Below are 13,390 nucleotides of genomic sequence, written 5' to 3'. Positions count from 1 at the left end.
ACTATAATTGTGTTGGTATTAAATGGCATTCCCTGGAATGCCAGGGAAACTGGGAAAAATCACTCTACCCAGAGGAATTTTAAATGTCAGTACACCTCAAGCCCCGAGCAGACTGCATTTATCCATCCTGGGAAGTTGCTAAAGCTTTCTATTACCGGCCGTGTCCTGGTGCAGGCATTTAATCCCCTGCACAGAATCCTTCCTAACGAAGGCCTAGCTTGCCCGCTGGCGTTTCAGACCCATTTCCTTGGCTCTGCGGCTGCAGGAGTGGAAGGCAGCAGTTCTGTCTCTCTGATGGAAGACTGCCACTCCGTAGTATGTGTTTCCCTTATGTGCTGGGTAGTGAAACCATCTATCTTTGTTGGTAGAATTTTCTTCCATTTTCGATACATTCAGTCTGCAAATGTCAGAAGTATGTCCTGCATCTAAATAGAACATCTGTGCCCACCCTGCCCTTTGTGCCATGAGGAAGAGTGCCTGTTGCCACTCCTTCTAGGGACGGTGGCCAGAGCAGCTATTAGAACAGCTTTGCTCTTCGTGGGCCCTTGCCAGAATTGTCGTCCTCATGCAGAAGTCTTTGGAGTAGTTTCACTGATCTTTTCCCCCTACTTTCAGGGAGCTGTGATACGCAAGTTGTGCATGACCTTGGTGTCTCTCCTTTTGTTTTTGACTCTCACGAAGACCTTCCCTGTCACCTGCCTGGTCGATGACTGGTTTGTTCATAAAGCAAACTTTCTGACTCGACTGTGCTACTTGTATGTTGTCATGCAAGCCTCAAAGCCCAAGTATTATTTTGCCTGGACATTAGGTAAGTGTGTTGGAGTGGCCGTAAATGAATGAGGAAAACATGGTACTCCTTGGGCGGCTTAGCCAGAACATCACTTTGGGTCACCAAGCCACAAACAGTCCGAAACATAATGGAAAGCAGTTGAGCCAGGGTCATTTTTTACTCTGCAGTGAAGCGCTCCCCTTCCCGGCCATCCGCACACTCAGTTACACTCCATGATGAGGAAAAAAGCAATCCCAGCGGCTGTTTAAACCCGATGTTATTAACGGATGTCCAGCCTTGGAAGCTTCTTCCACCAGTCAAACAGCCATTTAGTGTGGTGGAAAGTTCGGGAGAAAGTCCAGAATGATCTGGCTGTCTTGTAATTTTTCTTGGTTATACAAAATACAGCATGCACATTAATTTTACCAACATGTGCAAATGTAGGTTATACTTTTAAAGAAATTGTTGGTTAAATTTGATGTCTTAGAAAGAAGCTGACTTCAAGTGTTTTTTTTTTTAAGGTAGAAAGTTCAACTTAGTTTTTTATGTACTTTCCCCCCCTTTGTGAGGTAACTTTTGATAAGGCACAGCAGCGTTATGAATTTGGACCCTTTCAGGAATGGCCATGTGACATCTCGGCAGAAAGTGACCTGGGCCCAATGTCCGAGAGCAGTGACCGTGTACGAAGCTGTGCAGATTATTAAACTCGGACCCCAGTGCTTAGCCCGTATTTCGTGAGTGAGGGCATAGCACTTATGGAGTTCTTCTTTTCTCATTTAATGCTTTGAGGTTTCAGCCCCAACTTAAAGTGTGTAGCTACTAAATTATTTTTTATTGTGGTAAAAGTACACCTAACATAAGACTTAACCATTTTAACTACTGTCCGAGTGTACATCTCAGGGGCATTGAGTTCACTTACCTGGTCATGCGGCCATTGCTACCTCCACACCCACCCAACAGGAACCCTGCACCCATTCCAGCCTCTCCCCAGCTCTGGGTCCAAATTGGTCAGGGATAAGTTTGGTCCAAAGTAGTATTTATGTAACATTTGGCCAGAGAGATCTGACTTAGAGCTTTAAAAAATTTTTCAGTGCAGGAAATTGTGTCTCTTGTCACGTTCAGTTTCATTCAAGGCGCTTCTGCGGAGTGCCAGGTTCCGTGCTGTAAGGCATTCAGAAGGAGGACATCTCCTCTGCACTCGAGATTGCCGCCCTCCATGGGACACAGGCACGCACTCCAGCCGCACGGCCCACCACGGGCTGTCCCCAGGGGAGGCGAGGAGGTGACAGACATGGACTGCTCATTGGGAAGCCCCCTTGTATCTTACCCTCTTTCCTGCCGTTGCTTCATTATTTAAAGATAATTTCCTTAGTACGTAGGCATTATACTTACTCTGGACGCCAAGCTATTTTTCCTGTGTGAAATAGGATTTTCACTTTGCTCTAACATAAGAGAGGGAGAGAGTGAGTGAGGTTCACAGAGAATCTCTCACTCCCGTTACTGCCTTATATTTCCTCACTTACCCTCCTTCTCTCTCCCCACCCCTCCACTCCCATATCCTGTGTTCCAGGGTTTGGGGGCTGGCTTGTGGACTAAATCAGCTCCTGATTTAAGGAGGAAAGAAAGGCCGTTCCGTGGCCTTATAGGGAAAGTCTAACACCCGGAGGGTTGTGCTGGTGGGGTCTGAGTGGGGAGGGGTCACAGGGAGTGGGGGTGTCTGGCACGGTTCTACTCTTTGAGGCGTTCCCCAGCTATTTGCACTGCAGGAGTAACCCCTTTTGTGGATCCCTTTCTCTGTGGACTTAGCTCTTTTCTTTTTGGGGGGTAGCTTCCGTCGAAACACTTCATTAATTTGTATGGCCTCAATTTGAAGTTTGTTACCGTTTAGATTACATGGGTTGGCTGATCTGCAATTAACCTGTGTAATATTTATGAATAACGGAGCAGTGAATAGTATAACAGGGAATATTTAAACTACTTAACTGAATAATTGTTTTTATTCAGCTGCTTAAAACACCATTTACATATAATTGATGTACTAATTATACGTGATTATAAATTTGATCCCTAAAGCTGGCCTCCTGATGAATCTCGGCTGAGCTACACTGTGTTAGCCTAGTTCTAGTTACTGTTTAGATTGAAATAATACAGCTATTTCCTTTGGACCTAGTGTGTCCTTCTGGTTGTTTTTTCCCTACTAATTAGTGACACTGAACTTTAGCCCAGGTGGTATTCTAAAATCACAAACTCTGAAATATATGTGCTCAAATTAATTTATCTGTAATAATATGTTAGAGCCATACACAATATAAGTAAAGGCAATTTTGGACTGTATTTTTTTTTAAATTGATCTTAGGGAGAGAGGAAGGGTGGGTGAAGACAGACAGATGGACATTGATTGGTCACCTCCCATAGGCACCCTGAGGACCCACAGCCGTTTGGTGGACTGGGTGGCACTGCAACCCTCTGAGCCACCCAGCCAGGGCTGTACTGTTTGAATCCTTTCCACATCCCTCCAAAATAGGTGCCGTTATTACAGCCATTTTATGTGCAAGAGAACAGGCCTCCTGACGCTAGGCAACTCTCCCAAGGCCATGTGTTTACTCTGTTGCTGAAGTGGAGCTAGGGGCCCAGGGGATCTGCCTTCAGAGCCCACCTGGAGCATCGAATGAGAATGTAATGTATAGAACCTAAAAGATGGCGACTGTGCATGTGTCTGTGTGTGTGCACTTGCCAGATCTGAGGCAGGAGGTGGAGAAGGAATTCCGAGGTTGCTATGCCCGGCCCAGCACGGTCTGTCCAGCCCTGTGTTTAGTTGTCAACACCGACGTCAAGGGCCCTTCTTCTCCCAGTGTAGTTTATCTCTTTAAGATTTTATTTGTTTATTCTTAGAGAGAGGGGAAAGGAGGGAGAGAAACATCAGTGTGAGGTTGCCTCTTATTTGCCTGCAACCCAGGCATGAGCCCTGACTGAGGATTGAACCAGCGACCCTTTGATTCACAGGCCGGTGCTCAATCCACTGAGCCACACCAGCCAGAGCTAGAACTAGTAGTTTCTTAACTGGCACACTCTTGCTTTGTTTTTCCCTTCCACTGAGCTGCCATCCAGTTGGCTTGGGAGAATGACATAGCCGGACTCAGCACTTTTCACCTTTTCTTCTCAAAGAAACCAGATCGTTTTACAGTGAAGCCAGGAGTAAGACAAGCAACGTTAAATCATCAGTTATGCCCAAACCGAAGGAGACAAACATAGAACAGGCCGTTTTTCTTTAGAGGAGCCCTTCCAAAGTCTGGCTGGAGTCGGGCTTGAGTTCTAGAAGCAGAATTCCAGAGCTCCAGGAGAGGAAGATTTCTCTAAGATCGCCTCTAGATCTAAGACTTTGCTGTGATCTAATTAGTTTTACTGCAGTGTTTTCTTTATTGTAGTAAAAAATAATTAATGAACTTAAAAGGAGAAAACTATCCTCTTGGTTATCGTAGTAAAAGTGTATTGATTTCATCGAGTCTCTATTTGTTTCTAAAAACCATTAAGGAGTTGATGAGAAATGTGTACTCACTGCAGGGGGACATTTTCTTAGAGTTCGGGGACGTCACATGAATACGGTAGCAGGGGCTTTAGGATGACTTGACAGATAGGACAGTGTTGGTACTGTGTCCTCACGAGGCCTCTATGGTAGCCGGCCCCACCTTCTTGTCTCTAGCTCTCCCCCTTTTCTCGTATTCCAAACTTTACTAATTGCACCTTGGCAGGTCCAGCTGATACACAACTGGCACGTGGTGCCTAATATGTTCAGAGCGAACTCCCGTTTCTCTCCAGAGCTCCGTCTCCTGACTTAATGCTGTCTTCCCAGTTCAGGTCCTGCCGCCTGTGATGGCAGCTCTTGGACCTCAGCGGGGCCTCTCGTTGCTTCTGGTCTCTGCTTCTGAGCTCAGGTGCACTTTCACCTTTTCCCCTTTGTCCTCTTATATCAAGCTGGTCACGCAATCCTCCTCACTGCTTTGTTTTGATTCTTCCTTTCTCTCCTTTTCTCATGTTGCCTTCTGTGAACACCTAGTGCCTCTCTTCCCACTTAGCAGGTGCTCACTAAACGCTAGTGAATGGATAAAAAAGAGTGAATAAAAATCGAGGTCAACAAAAAGCCAAAACCGTTTCTCAGATTCACAGTGGTACCAGGTCCTTTAAATTTGAGGGGTTGTCCATTCCAAGGAAACTGCTGTGTATCAGTCTTAAAGCTGGACAGACATTGGTATCTAACTTTTAAAGTGGCAGTGTGACTTTTGTTCCACATCCTAATGTGTTGTTTTAAAAACCATAGCTGATGCAGTGAATAACGCAGCTGGCTTTGGGTTCAGCGGAGTGGATAAGAATGGACATTTCTCTTGGGATCTGCTTTCTAACCTGAACATCTGGAAAATCGAGGTGAGTCTCTCATGCTTCTGAATGAAGCTGCCACAGTGAATACGCAGTGGTTTGCGGTGAACTCGGTGCCCGAGGAGAAGCTGCTCTTAGAATAGGCAGGTCCAGCAGCTCCTGCACATTTTGTGTCTTGGAAATTTTTCCTACTTGCCTTTTTCTTTTTAAAAGATACTATGTGATAGGTTTAATGTTTCAAGGAATAATAACACAAAAATATCTGAAAGGGAGCCAGGAAAAATCTCTTTGCTATTTACTTTCCTGTTCTTTCTCCTAGAAAGTACAGGAGCCATTTTCTCTGGTTCATCTTCTACTCTCTTCAGTCGAGAACCCAGACTGGAAGTGTCTGCATTTAGATTTCAATGTTGCAAGTGCTCTCTGTGTTTCCTTTGGAAACACTGATAATATATTTGTGTTTATGAAGAATTTGTCATGGCACACAGCTTTTAGGCCACTGCAAACTGTGTGGTTTTTCTTCTCTTTAGCTGGCTTTGTTCTAGGACCACAGTTCTCCATATGTCTTCATCGAGACAGATGGTCTCCTTGGGGGCCACGTCACTCTTGGCCTTGTCAGCAGTCAGAGCTGATAGGAATACCAAGTCTCAGACCCTTTCGCTGTTGCAGCGGGATGGGAGTAAGGGCATGGTTCTCAGCGTACACAGTGTTAGCTGTGCAGCCAGGTGACTCGTGTTTGTGATTGGTTGGAGTTGTCCACCCATCACAGGGAGGCAGAGTGCCATTGGAGAATCTGGGCAGAAGGGGATATGCATGGAGAGCAAGAAGCCAGGGGTGCAGGGACTGACCAACCATCTGCTACCCATGTTAGGTGGACACTACAGTGGATACCCTCCACTTACTTGATGCCTGAGGCTTCTCTTCATCTTAAATGGACAAGTTCTAGCCTCTAGAAAAACCTTTCTCATTTTTGGAAAAACAATGTAGATAATTGACAGGCTCCTCTTTTCTATACAGATGATGTCAGGGAGGGTCCAAGTGTGTTATGGCTTTTTTCCCCCTTTTCTACTAAAGTTTTTTCCTCAGTACTCTTGGACCACTGCTGGCTTTTGTGGGTAGATGTCTTTTATAGTGGCTCCCCTTGACCTTCAGTGGCACACCAGTCTCCTCAGTTCTGTACCAAAAGACAGAGTCATTTCACTGGGGGGTGTGTGTTCAGGGAAAGGGCTAACTTACTAGGTTATGTATTCATTCTAAAGGAAAACAAGAAGGAGAAAGTTTGTATTTTTTTAAAACATTTTTATTTATTTTTAGAGAGAGGGGATGGGAAGGAGAAGGAGTGGGAGAGAAACATCAATGTGTGGTTGCCTCTCATGTGTCCCCTGCTGGGGACCTGGCCCACACCCAGACATGTGCCCTGACTGGGAATCAAACAGTGACCCTCTGATTCACGGGCCCGCGCTCAATCCACTGAGCCACACCAGCCAGGGGAAAGTTTGTATTTTTAATTGAGTTGATATGGAGCAAGTTGCTGAGGAAACCAAGGCAGTTTGGTTAATGCTGCGTGTATAACGTGTTGTTAGCCACAGAAGAGATGGATAGATAGGACTCCCTAGGGTTTTGAAATACGAACTCCTGATGCCGAATCTGTCTGTATATATCTATCGATGATCTCTCTTCTTCCCAAACATATTACATGAGTCCAGTGTGTGACCTATTTCCGATTTTCTTAGGGTTGAAACAAAAATGTGGCACTTATACTTTCCACCATCACTAGGCATTCCGGTTCTCGAGTGTATGTTTCATGCTTTCTCCCACCAGTCTTTAATAAGACTTTTAATTACTTCATTTATCTTTGAATGAGGAGATCCAGTTGACTGAGGGCTTATTTTGGAATGTGTCTTCCTCAGCGATTGATGTACTTGTGCCGTTGCCAGTTTGGTGATATTTCTTTGTTTTCTTTTCTGTATTGTGATTCCTTCATGCATAAAATCTTACTGTTCTAGATGCAATAGGAAGCATTTGAACACATGCAGCTGTTTGTAGAAGAACGTAACGAGACTGACCTAGTTTATAGATGGCCACATGGTAAAATGATGACAATTAAATTCAAGTTGTCTCCATAAAGACAATAAATTTCCTATGACAAATCCCCTTTTAGGGTATTGAGTTTTAAAATTCAGATGACTTAAACAATTTGTTTTAAATCAGAGAGGAAGGAAAACCCACAAAACATTCCTTCAGTTTTCCTATAATTTGAGAAAAATTGAGACTTCGCAAGCCAAGTTTTAGTGAATGTTATAAACATCAGCATTTGACTGCACTCGGGTGGAACAGCTGATACACTCCCGACTGCGGAATCTCTACTGAAATAGCACGTCGAATCTGCTGCCAGGGAGATTCTGGGGAGGCGTTTCCATTACTTGGGGTGTTTTTAAAGCTCATGTTAGGTGTTATTTTCTTCTTTCTAGACTGCTACAAGTTTCAAAATGTACCTAGGAAACTGGAATATTCAGACAGCTACTTGGCTAAAGCGGTAAGAAGTGACCTCATTACGCGTGGCACTGGGGTGTGTGTCGATGGGAGGTGTTGGGTGAACGGCAGTCGTCTGCCAGTAGTAATGTCATTGGTCACTGTTATTTTATATGAACATTTATGCCCTGTATGTGAAGAAGTAGAAATATAGTGACTTGAGGTCACAATATAGAAAATTGCTTTTCATGGATCAAGCACATAATCCCGCCGCTCCTGGGCACCAGACACTCATTGAATCCTCGTATCAGCCCTACGAGATGTTGGTAGTCATTATCCTCACTTTGCAGAAGAGCAAAGTGAGGCGCAGAGAGGCTGTGTAACTGGCCCAAAGTCTTACAACTCATGAGGAAAGAATGAGAGGCCTCTAGCCCAGAGGAGAGGCTGTGGATCAGCCCTCAGAGAGGGCCACTGTCAGTGTCCCGGCACCGAAGGTCGCTGTGTTTGCCCCTGGCATTAAAAGCTCCCCGTAGATGTTTATGCTTCTGACACTTTGCATTTTTGTTGATACTTCTGTTTCCCTGCACATTCCAAAATTAGAAACATTCCTTAGTGTGGAACTGATCATATGCTATCTGGGAATGATGTGCTGTCTTTGAGACTCCAGCTAGTAAATATTCTGATCATGTAAGTGCAGGGAGAGCATAAAAATACTGAGCTTTAGATTCTGTTTCTGACATGTAGCCTTTTTCTTAGGTGAAAACTAGGGTAGAAGAAGAGACAAAGTAAGCTCATACAATGTTGTCTGAAAATTGACCTGAACATGCAGTTTTTAGAAATTTGCTGTTAATTTTGCATAATTTTAGCAGAAATCCCTCTTTGTGTATTTTGAGTGACCCCAATGTACCAAGAGTCCTACAGTCTCTATTCAGACTTCTAAGATGATTTGAACACACATATGGGCACATAAGAAATGAAAAAAACATTTTGAAAAATAAAATACTTGATTTATAAAAAAAGATACAGAGGGTCAGTAACAAGTGCGTCTGCAAACTAGTTCTCATTCTAAAAGAAACCTTGCAAATGGGGTTGCAGTCCTTTGTTTTTTCACCCAAATGCATTCATTCCTACGTGGAGGGAGCCACACACCTTACTTGGGATTTAAGTGCAGGGTTGGTGTTGACTGTGTTTCTAGCTTATCTTCTGTTCGGGTCCAGTCTTTTAGTAAAACCGTGTAGCACTTCCTTACAGTGCCGTGGCAACCCTGGACTCCATTTGGGAGAAAGTCCCCCATCACTTTGTTTTACTAATCAACAGCGAAGCCAAAGGTCTCCAGGGTATTTTGCTGACAATTTCTAGATCCACATAATATCCCTCCCTAAGTCAGATCCGTGGGGTGGAAGCCTGACAGGCAAGTGAGAACTGAAAGGTCATACAGCCGACACATTGATGTGTGGAGTCACTGCCACAAGTGATGGAAAGGGTCGCAGAGTTGATTAGTTAGACGGCCCCGGGACTAGGTTGAAAATGTAAATTAATTTTGACTAAATGAAAATATCCATTTCTAAAGACCCTTATACTGATTCCAAAATTGTTGGTGCCCGTGGCCTTATTTACCCCAAATTATTCCTGGTGGCTTAGGCCACTGGGAGAAAGAGCTGGGCAGAGACTGAGCACTGGATTTTTACTGCTATAGGGCGATGGTGTCCAGGCCATTTAGTGTGCACATTCTGTGCCCATTAAAAGTTTCTACTTCTCAAAATACTGCACGTGAATTGCCTACCTGGTGGTGTTCAAGAGAACTCGAGGTCTCGCGCTGCTTGGGTTGCACTGCGAGACCCCGAATGGGGTGAGGCAGGCCATCAGGAACGCAGCGCAGGATTTCTGTGGATCTAACTCAGGGAGATGCCAGTGTAGCTGGAAGTTTCTGGTGTGCTTGACCTGTGGCTGGTCACACCTGCCTGTCTTTACAGAGTATGCTACGAGCGAGTCCCCTGGTACCCCACGGTGTTCACCTTCATCCTGTCTGCCCTGTGGCATGGTGTCTACCCAGGGTACTATTTCACCTTCCTGACTGGAGTCCTTGTCACAGTAGCAGCCAGAACGGTAAGCTTTGGTCGTGGAGTCTTTTCCTCAGTGATCGGATGCCTGTGTGTTTGTTGTCACTTAGTCCTAGTGGGAGACAGGGGATCAGGGGTAGGAGTGATGTCTTGAAGAATTAAACAGAAGTCTTCCCATTAGAGAAATGCTTCAGTATATAGGAACTTGTGGCCGTAAAATGGTTAACTGTTTTATCTTCATAATATTTACAGAAGGTGTTTGCCAAACAAAAGGAATTTTAGGAGCAATGTTTAATAACTTAAGAGATGAAAACATTTTTAATCCTTAAAGGCTATGAAGGTATGCAGTCTACTAATCAGAAGTCACAACGATCGGTAATTAACGTAGGCTTTGTAAGCCTTCATTTTACTTAAACTTCATTTCTTATTTCATTATCCTACGCCTAGAAATAATTCTAGGCGTAGGATTATTTCTGAGTAGCCGGTAAAATTGCAGCCACAGGGACTGTGTTCTGTCAGATCACTCTAACCTCTCATGTCTGATTCAATTAAATTAGTTTGTGTAAAATTCTTTCTGAATTTTGTAAGTCTGCTTCTCCAGGTTTTTTTGGCACTTTGTTCTAGACTGTTCCTGCTATTTGCTGGCTGTGGAGCAGGAAAATAAAAGAATAAAAAATATTTAAATATATATAAACTAAAAAATAAAAATAAAAAATATGCCGTTCCCTCAAAGAATGAGATGAATTTGTATACAAGTAAATTACAATTCAATGTACTCTAATTGTCAAAGACAGAATTTCGTATTTGATTTTATTCAGTCTTCGATAATGATTGTGGCCTTTGTACTGAGATGTCAACAGCCTTTAATGACAGTTGTTGAACTGTATTTTGGATATGTTTGTTGGAGCCCCAGCATAGCTGTTCACTTCTCTGTTCTCTGAATGTGTCAGGAGTTTTACTGTGTGTAGTCAGGGTCCTAGGTGCCAGGCTACTGTAGTAAATAAAGTCAAGAGACATATCCCCCCACCATGGAACTTTTAGTTTAGTTAGATGAAGGTGTGTTGGAATGTATCTGTAAACAAGGTGGATAATTTTTATTTATGTTAGATTTTTCTTTTTTAAAAGATTTTATTGTTGTTCAAGTACAGTTGTCTGCATTTACCCTCCACTACTCCCTCCCCTGTTCCCACCCCCCCACCATTGGTTTTGTCCATGTGTCCTTTATAGTTGTGCCTGAAATCCCTTCCCCGCATTGGATAATTGATTGCTATTCATGCTGATTAGCACACTTTAAAAATAAAATATGTATATACCTATTTGTGCATAGAAAATGGAGGATATTTTCTCTTCTCCAATTTACATACCTACTTGAATTATGAAAGAAAACTGGGAGACTGAGGCCACAACAAAAATAAAAGCTAGGGCTTGGTTTGTTATCAAGAATATACTGAGAGTATTATTTCTTACAATATCTTTGGTTTAGCTGATCTCAACTGTCCCAACAGCAGCGATTTGAGTGAAGCATTTCTTCTGGGTGCCTTGGAAACACTTGTCACAAATTAGTAAGGTAGGGATGGAGAGGAGAGGGTTGATAGAAAGGTATTTCCTTTTTTTTTCTGAACTGAGAATGAAATCAAGCCGTCACGAAGTGTCTTAGACCCGAGCAATCACCTGATATAATCTCCTACATGCTTTCCAATATTGCCCGTGCGGCCCCGCCCCCACCATGGGTGGACCTGCAGCTTCTGTCCGATGAGGAGAGGAGTCAGCTTCCTGGCAGCGCTGGGAGGCCTTCCCTGCTTTGAAGGCTGACCTACCTACAAGCCAGCCTGTTTCAGCTCTGCCTTTGCTTCTTAGATCTGGAAATCAGGTGTCTTTCTAGAGGCAAATCTAGTCACATGTGTCAGAAGACCTACAAATGAATACACCCTTTGACCCAGCATTTTCCACTTCAGAGACTCTGTTTCCTTATCTGTCAAATGGGCATAATGAGCATGCCATGCTGACATGACAGGCTTGTTGGGAGAATCAACAGACATGATACAGGTAGAGCATCAGCACAGGCTTGGCATGCAGTGAGCACCAAAAAATGGTAGCTGCTCTCATCACTATTAATGGTGGTATTACTTTATTCCTGTTCTTCAAAGAAAATAATTAGGAAACGGTGCAGAGATTCATTTACCGCAGAAGCATCCCAGTGTTGTTTGCTGTAGCAGGGGGTGGGAGACAAGCTAACTTTTCCATAAATAATTTAAAATTGAGCCCTGGCTGGTGTAGCTCAGTGGATTGAGCACAAGCCTGCGAACCAGAGGATCGCGGTTCGAGTCCCAGTCAGGGCACATGCCTGGGTTGCAGGCCGGTTCCCTGCAGGCCAACTCCCAGCAGGGGATGCACAAAAGGCAACCATACATTGATGTTTCTCTCCCTCTCTCCTTCCCCTCTAAAGATAAATAAATAAATAAATAAAATAATTTAAAATTGCATTTGGGGTTAATACTTAGTGATGTGGGGGAAAAACCCCATGACATATTAACTAAATGAAAAAACAGACTAAAATATATTGATGCCATTGAAAATGTAAGTGTGGGTATCTGTGAATAAAATAAGCCTTGGAAGGATCTGTGCCTTATTTGTAAACAGTGCTTTCCTCTGGGAGATGTTAAAGACAAAGAAAGTTGTTTTTGCTTAGTTCTTTAAATAATTTTCCACAGTGAGCATGTATTTTTTCACAACAAAAACCTTGGTGGCACTATTTTAGTTGAAAATAGAACTGAGGTGGTTTCGATCCTTTGTGTTCATAAACTGTCCTTGCTGGCAGAGTAGAAGTTGGTTTTTACTGTTTACCCTCCCCTTTGCCTCCCTTGGTTTGCAGGTGAGGAACAACTGTAGACATCACTTCCTTTCCTCAAAAGCCCTCAAGGCCATCTATGACGTGGTCACCTGGGCTGCCACGCAGCTGGCCGTCTCGTACACAGTGGCACCCTTCGTTCTGTTGGCAGTGGAACCAACCATCAGTTTATACAAGTAAGTTCCGTTGTTCTCAGTTGCTCTTCAGTAAACTTGTGCATGTTTTCTGCGTCTGACTTAGGAGTTGGTAAATGGAATCAACCAGTACTATTTCTAAGTTTGACTTCAATGTAAAAATGTCCATAGAAAGATTTAGGTCCTGGAAATACTAGCACACATACCAGTACAGATGAGCAGAGTAGATGGGAAGCCCTTCAGCCGGCCATAACATAATTAGGGGGCGCTTAAAAGCAGTCAGTTTTGAAGGAGCAGGTCTGAATTACAAACTCAGAGGGTGAATTTGCTGCCCTCGCCTTTTTTCCCCTGGGGTTAGGCTCTGTTGGTGTCTGTGGGCCATTCTGAGATAAGGACTGAGTGGGGAAGTGTGGGGCGCTGCCCGCTGCTGGGGAGCTGACTTGGGTGTTCTGCAGGAGACCTCTGTGTGCTGCGGAGATGGCAGTTCCGGTGGGTGGGCCTGAGGATTTACGTGGCCAGTTGCATGTGGTGGAGGAGGAGGTTCACACAAGAGCCTGGAGGTCTTTAGGGAAGCGTGTAGGTCCTTATATTCAAATGCCAGTGCTCCAGCTGAACTGCAAACCTGTTCTTGCTTACTTTCATTATTTCCTTCTTATGTTGAATTAGTTGCATTTTTTCACTCTTCAAATGGGTTATGTGACCTCTGGCAAATTACCAACCTCTTTCGCCTTTTATTTCT

At 43.9% G+C, this 13,390-nt stretch overlaps 1 protein-coding gene across 1 annotated transcript in view; it reads left to right on the top strand.

Moving 5' to 3' along the window:
* Window positions 1-13,390, top strand: part of MBOAT1 (membrane bound glycerophospholipid O-acyltransferase 1) — a 104,201-nt gene that overhangs the window by 75,194 nt on the left and 15,617 nt on the right. Inside the window, exons 8-12 of the mRNA XM_037037904.1 lie at window positions 616-808; window positions 5,085-5,188; window positions 7,609-7,673; window positions 9,583-9,715; window positions 12,542-12,693. Of these exons, the coding sequence (XP_036893799.1) occupies window positions 616-808; window positions 5,085-5,188; window positions 7,609-7,673; window positions 9,583-9,715; window positions 12,542-12,693 (647 nt within the window). The remainder of the gene's footprint in view (window positions 1-615; window positions 809-5,084; window positions 5,189-7,608; window positions 7,674-9,582; window positions 9,716-12,541; window positions 12,694-13,390) is intronic.

The sequence above is a fragment of the Sturnira hondurensis genome, unplaced genomic scaffold (genome assembly GCF_014824575.4).
Source record: "Sturnira hondurensis isolate 20B ecotype Veracruz unplaced genomic scaffold, ASM1482457v3 Scaffold0023817, whole genome shotgun sequence".
In the NCBI taxonomy this organism is placed as follows: Eukaryota; Metazoa; Chordata; class Mammalia; order Chiroptera; family Phyllostomidae; genus Sturnira; species Sturnira hondurensis.
Note: the sequence above shows the minus strand (reverse complement) of the source record. Positions and strands in the feature narration are given on the sequence as shown.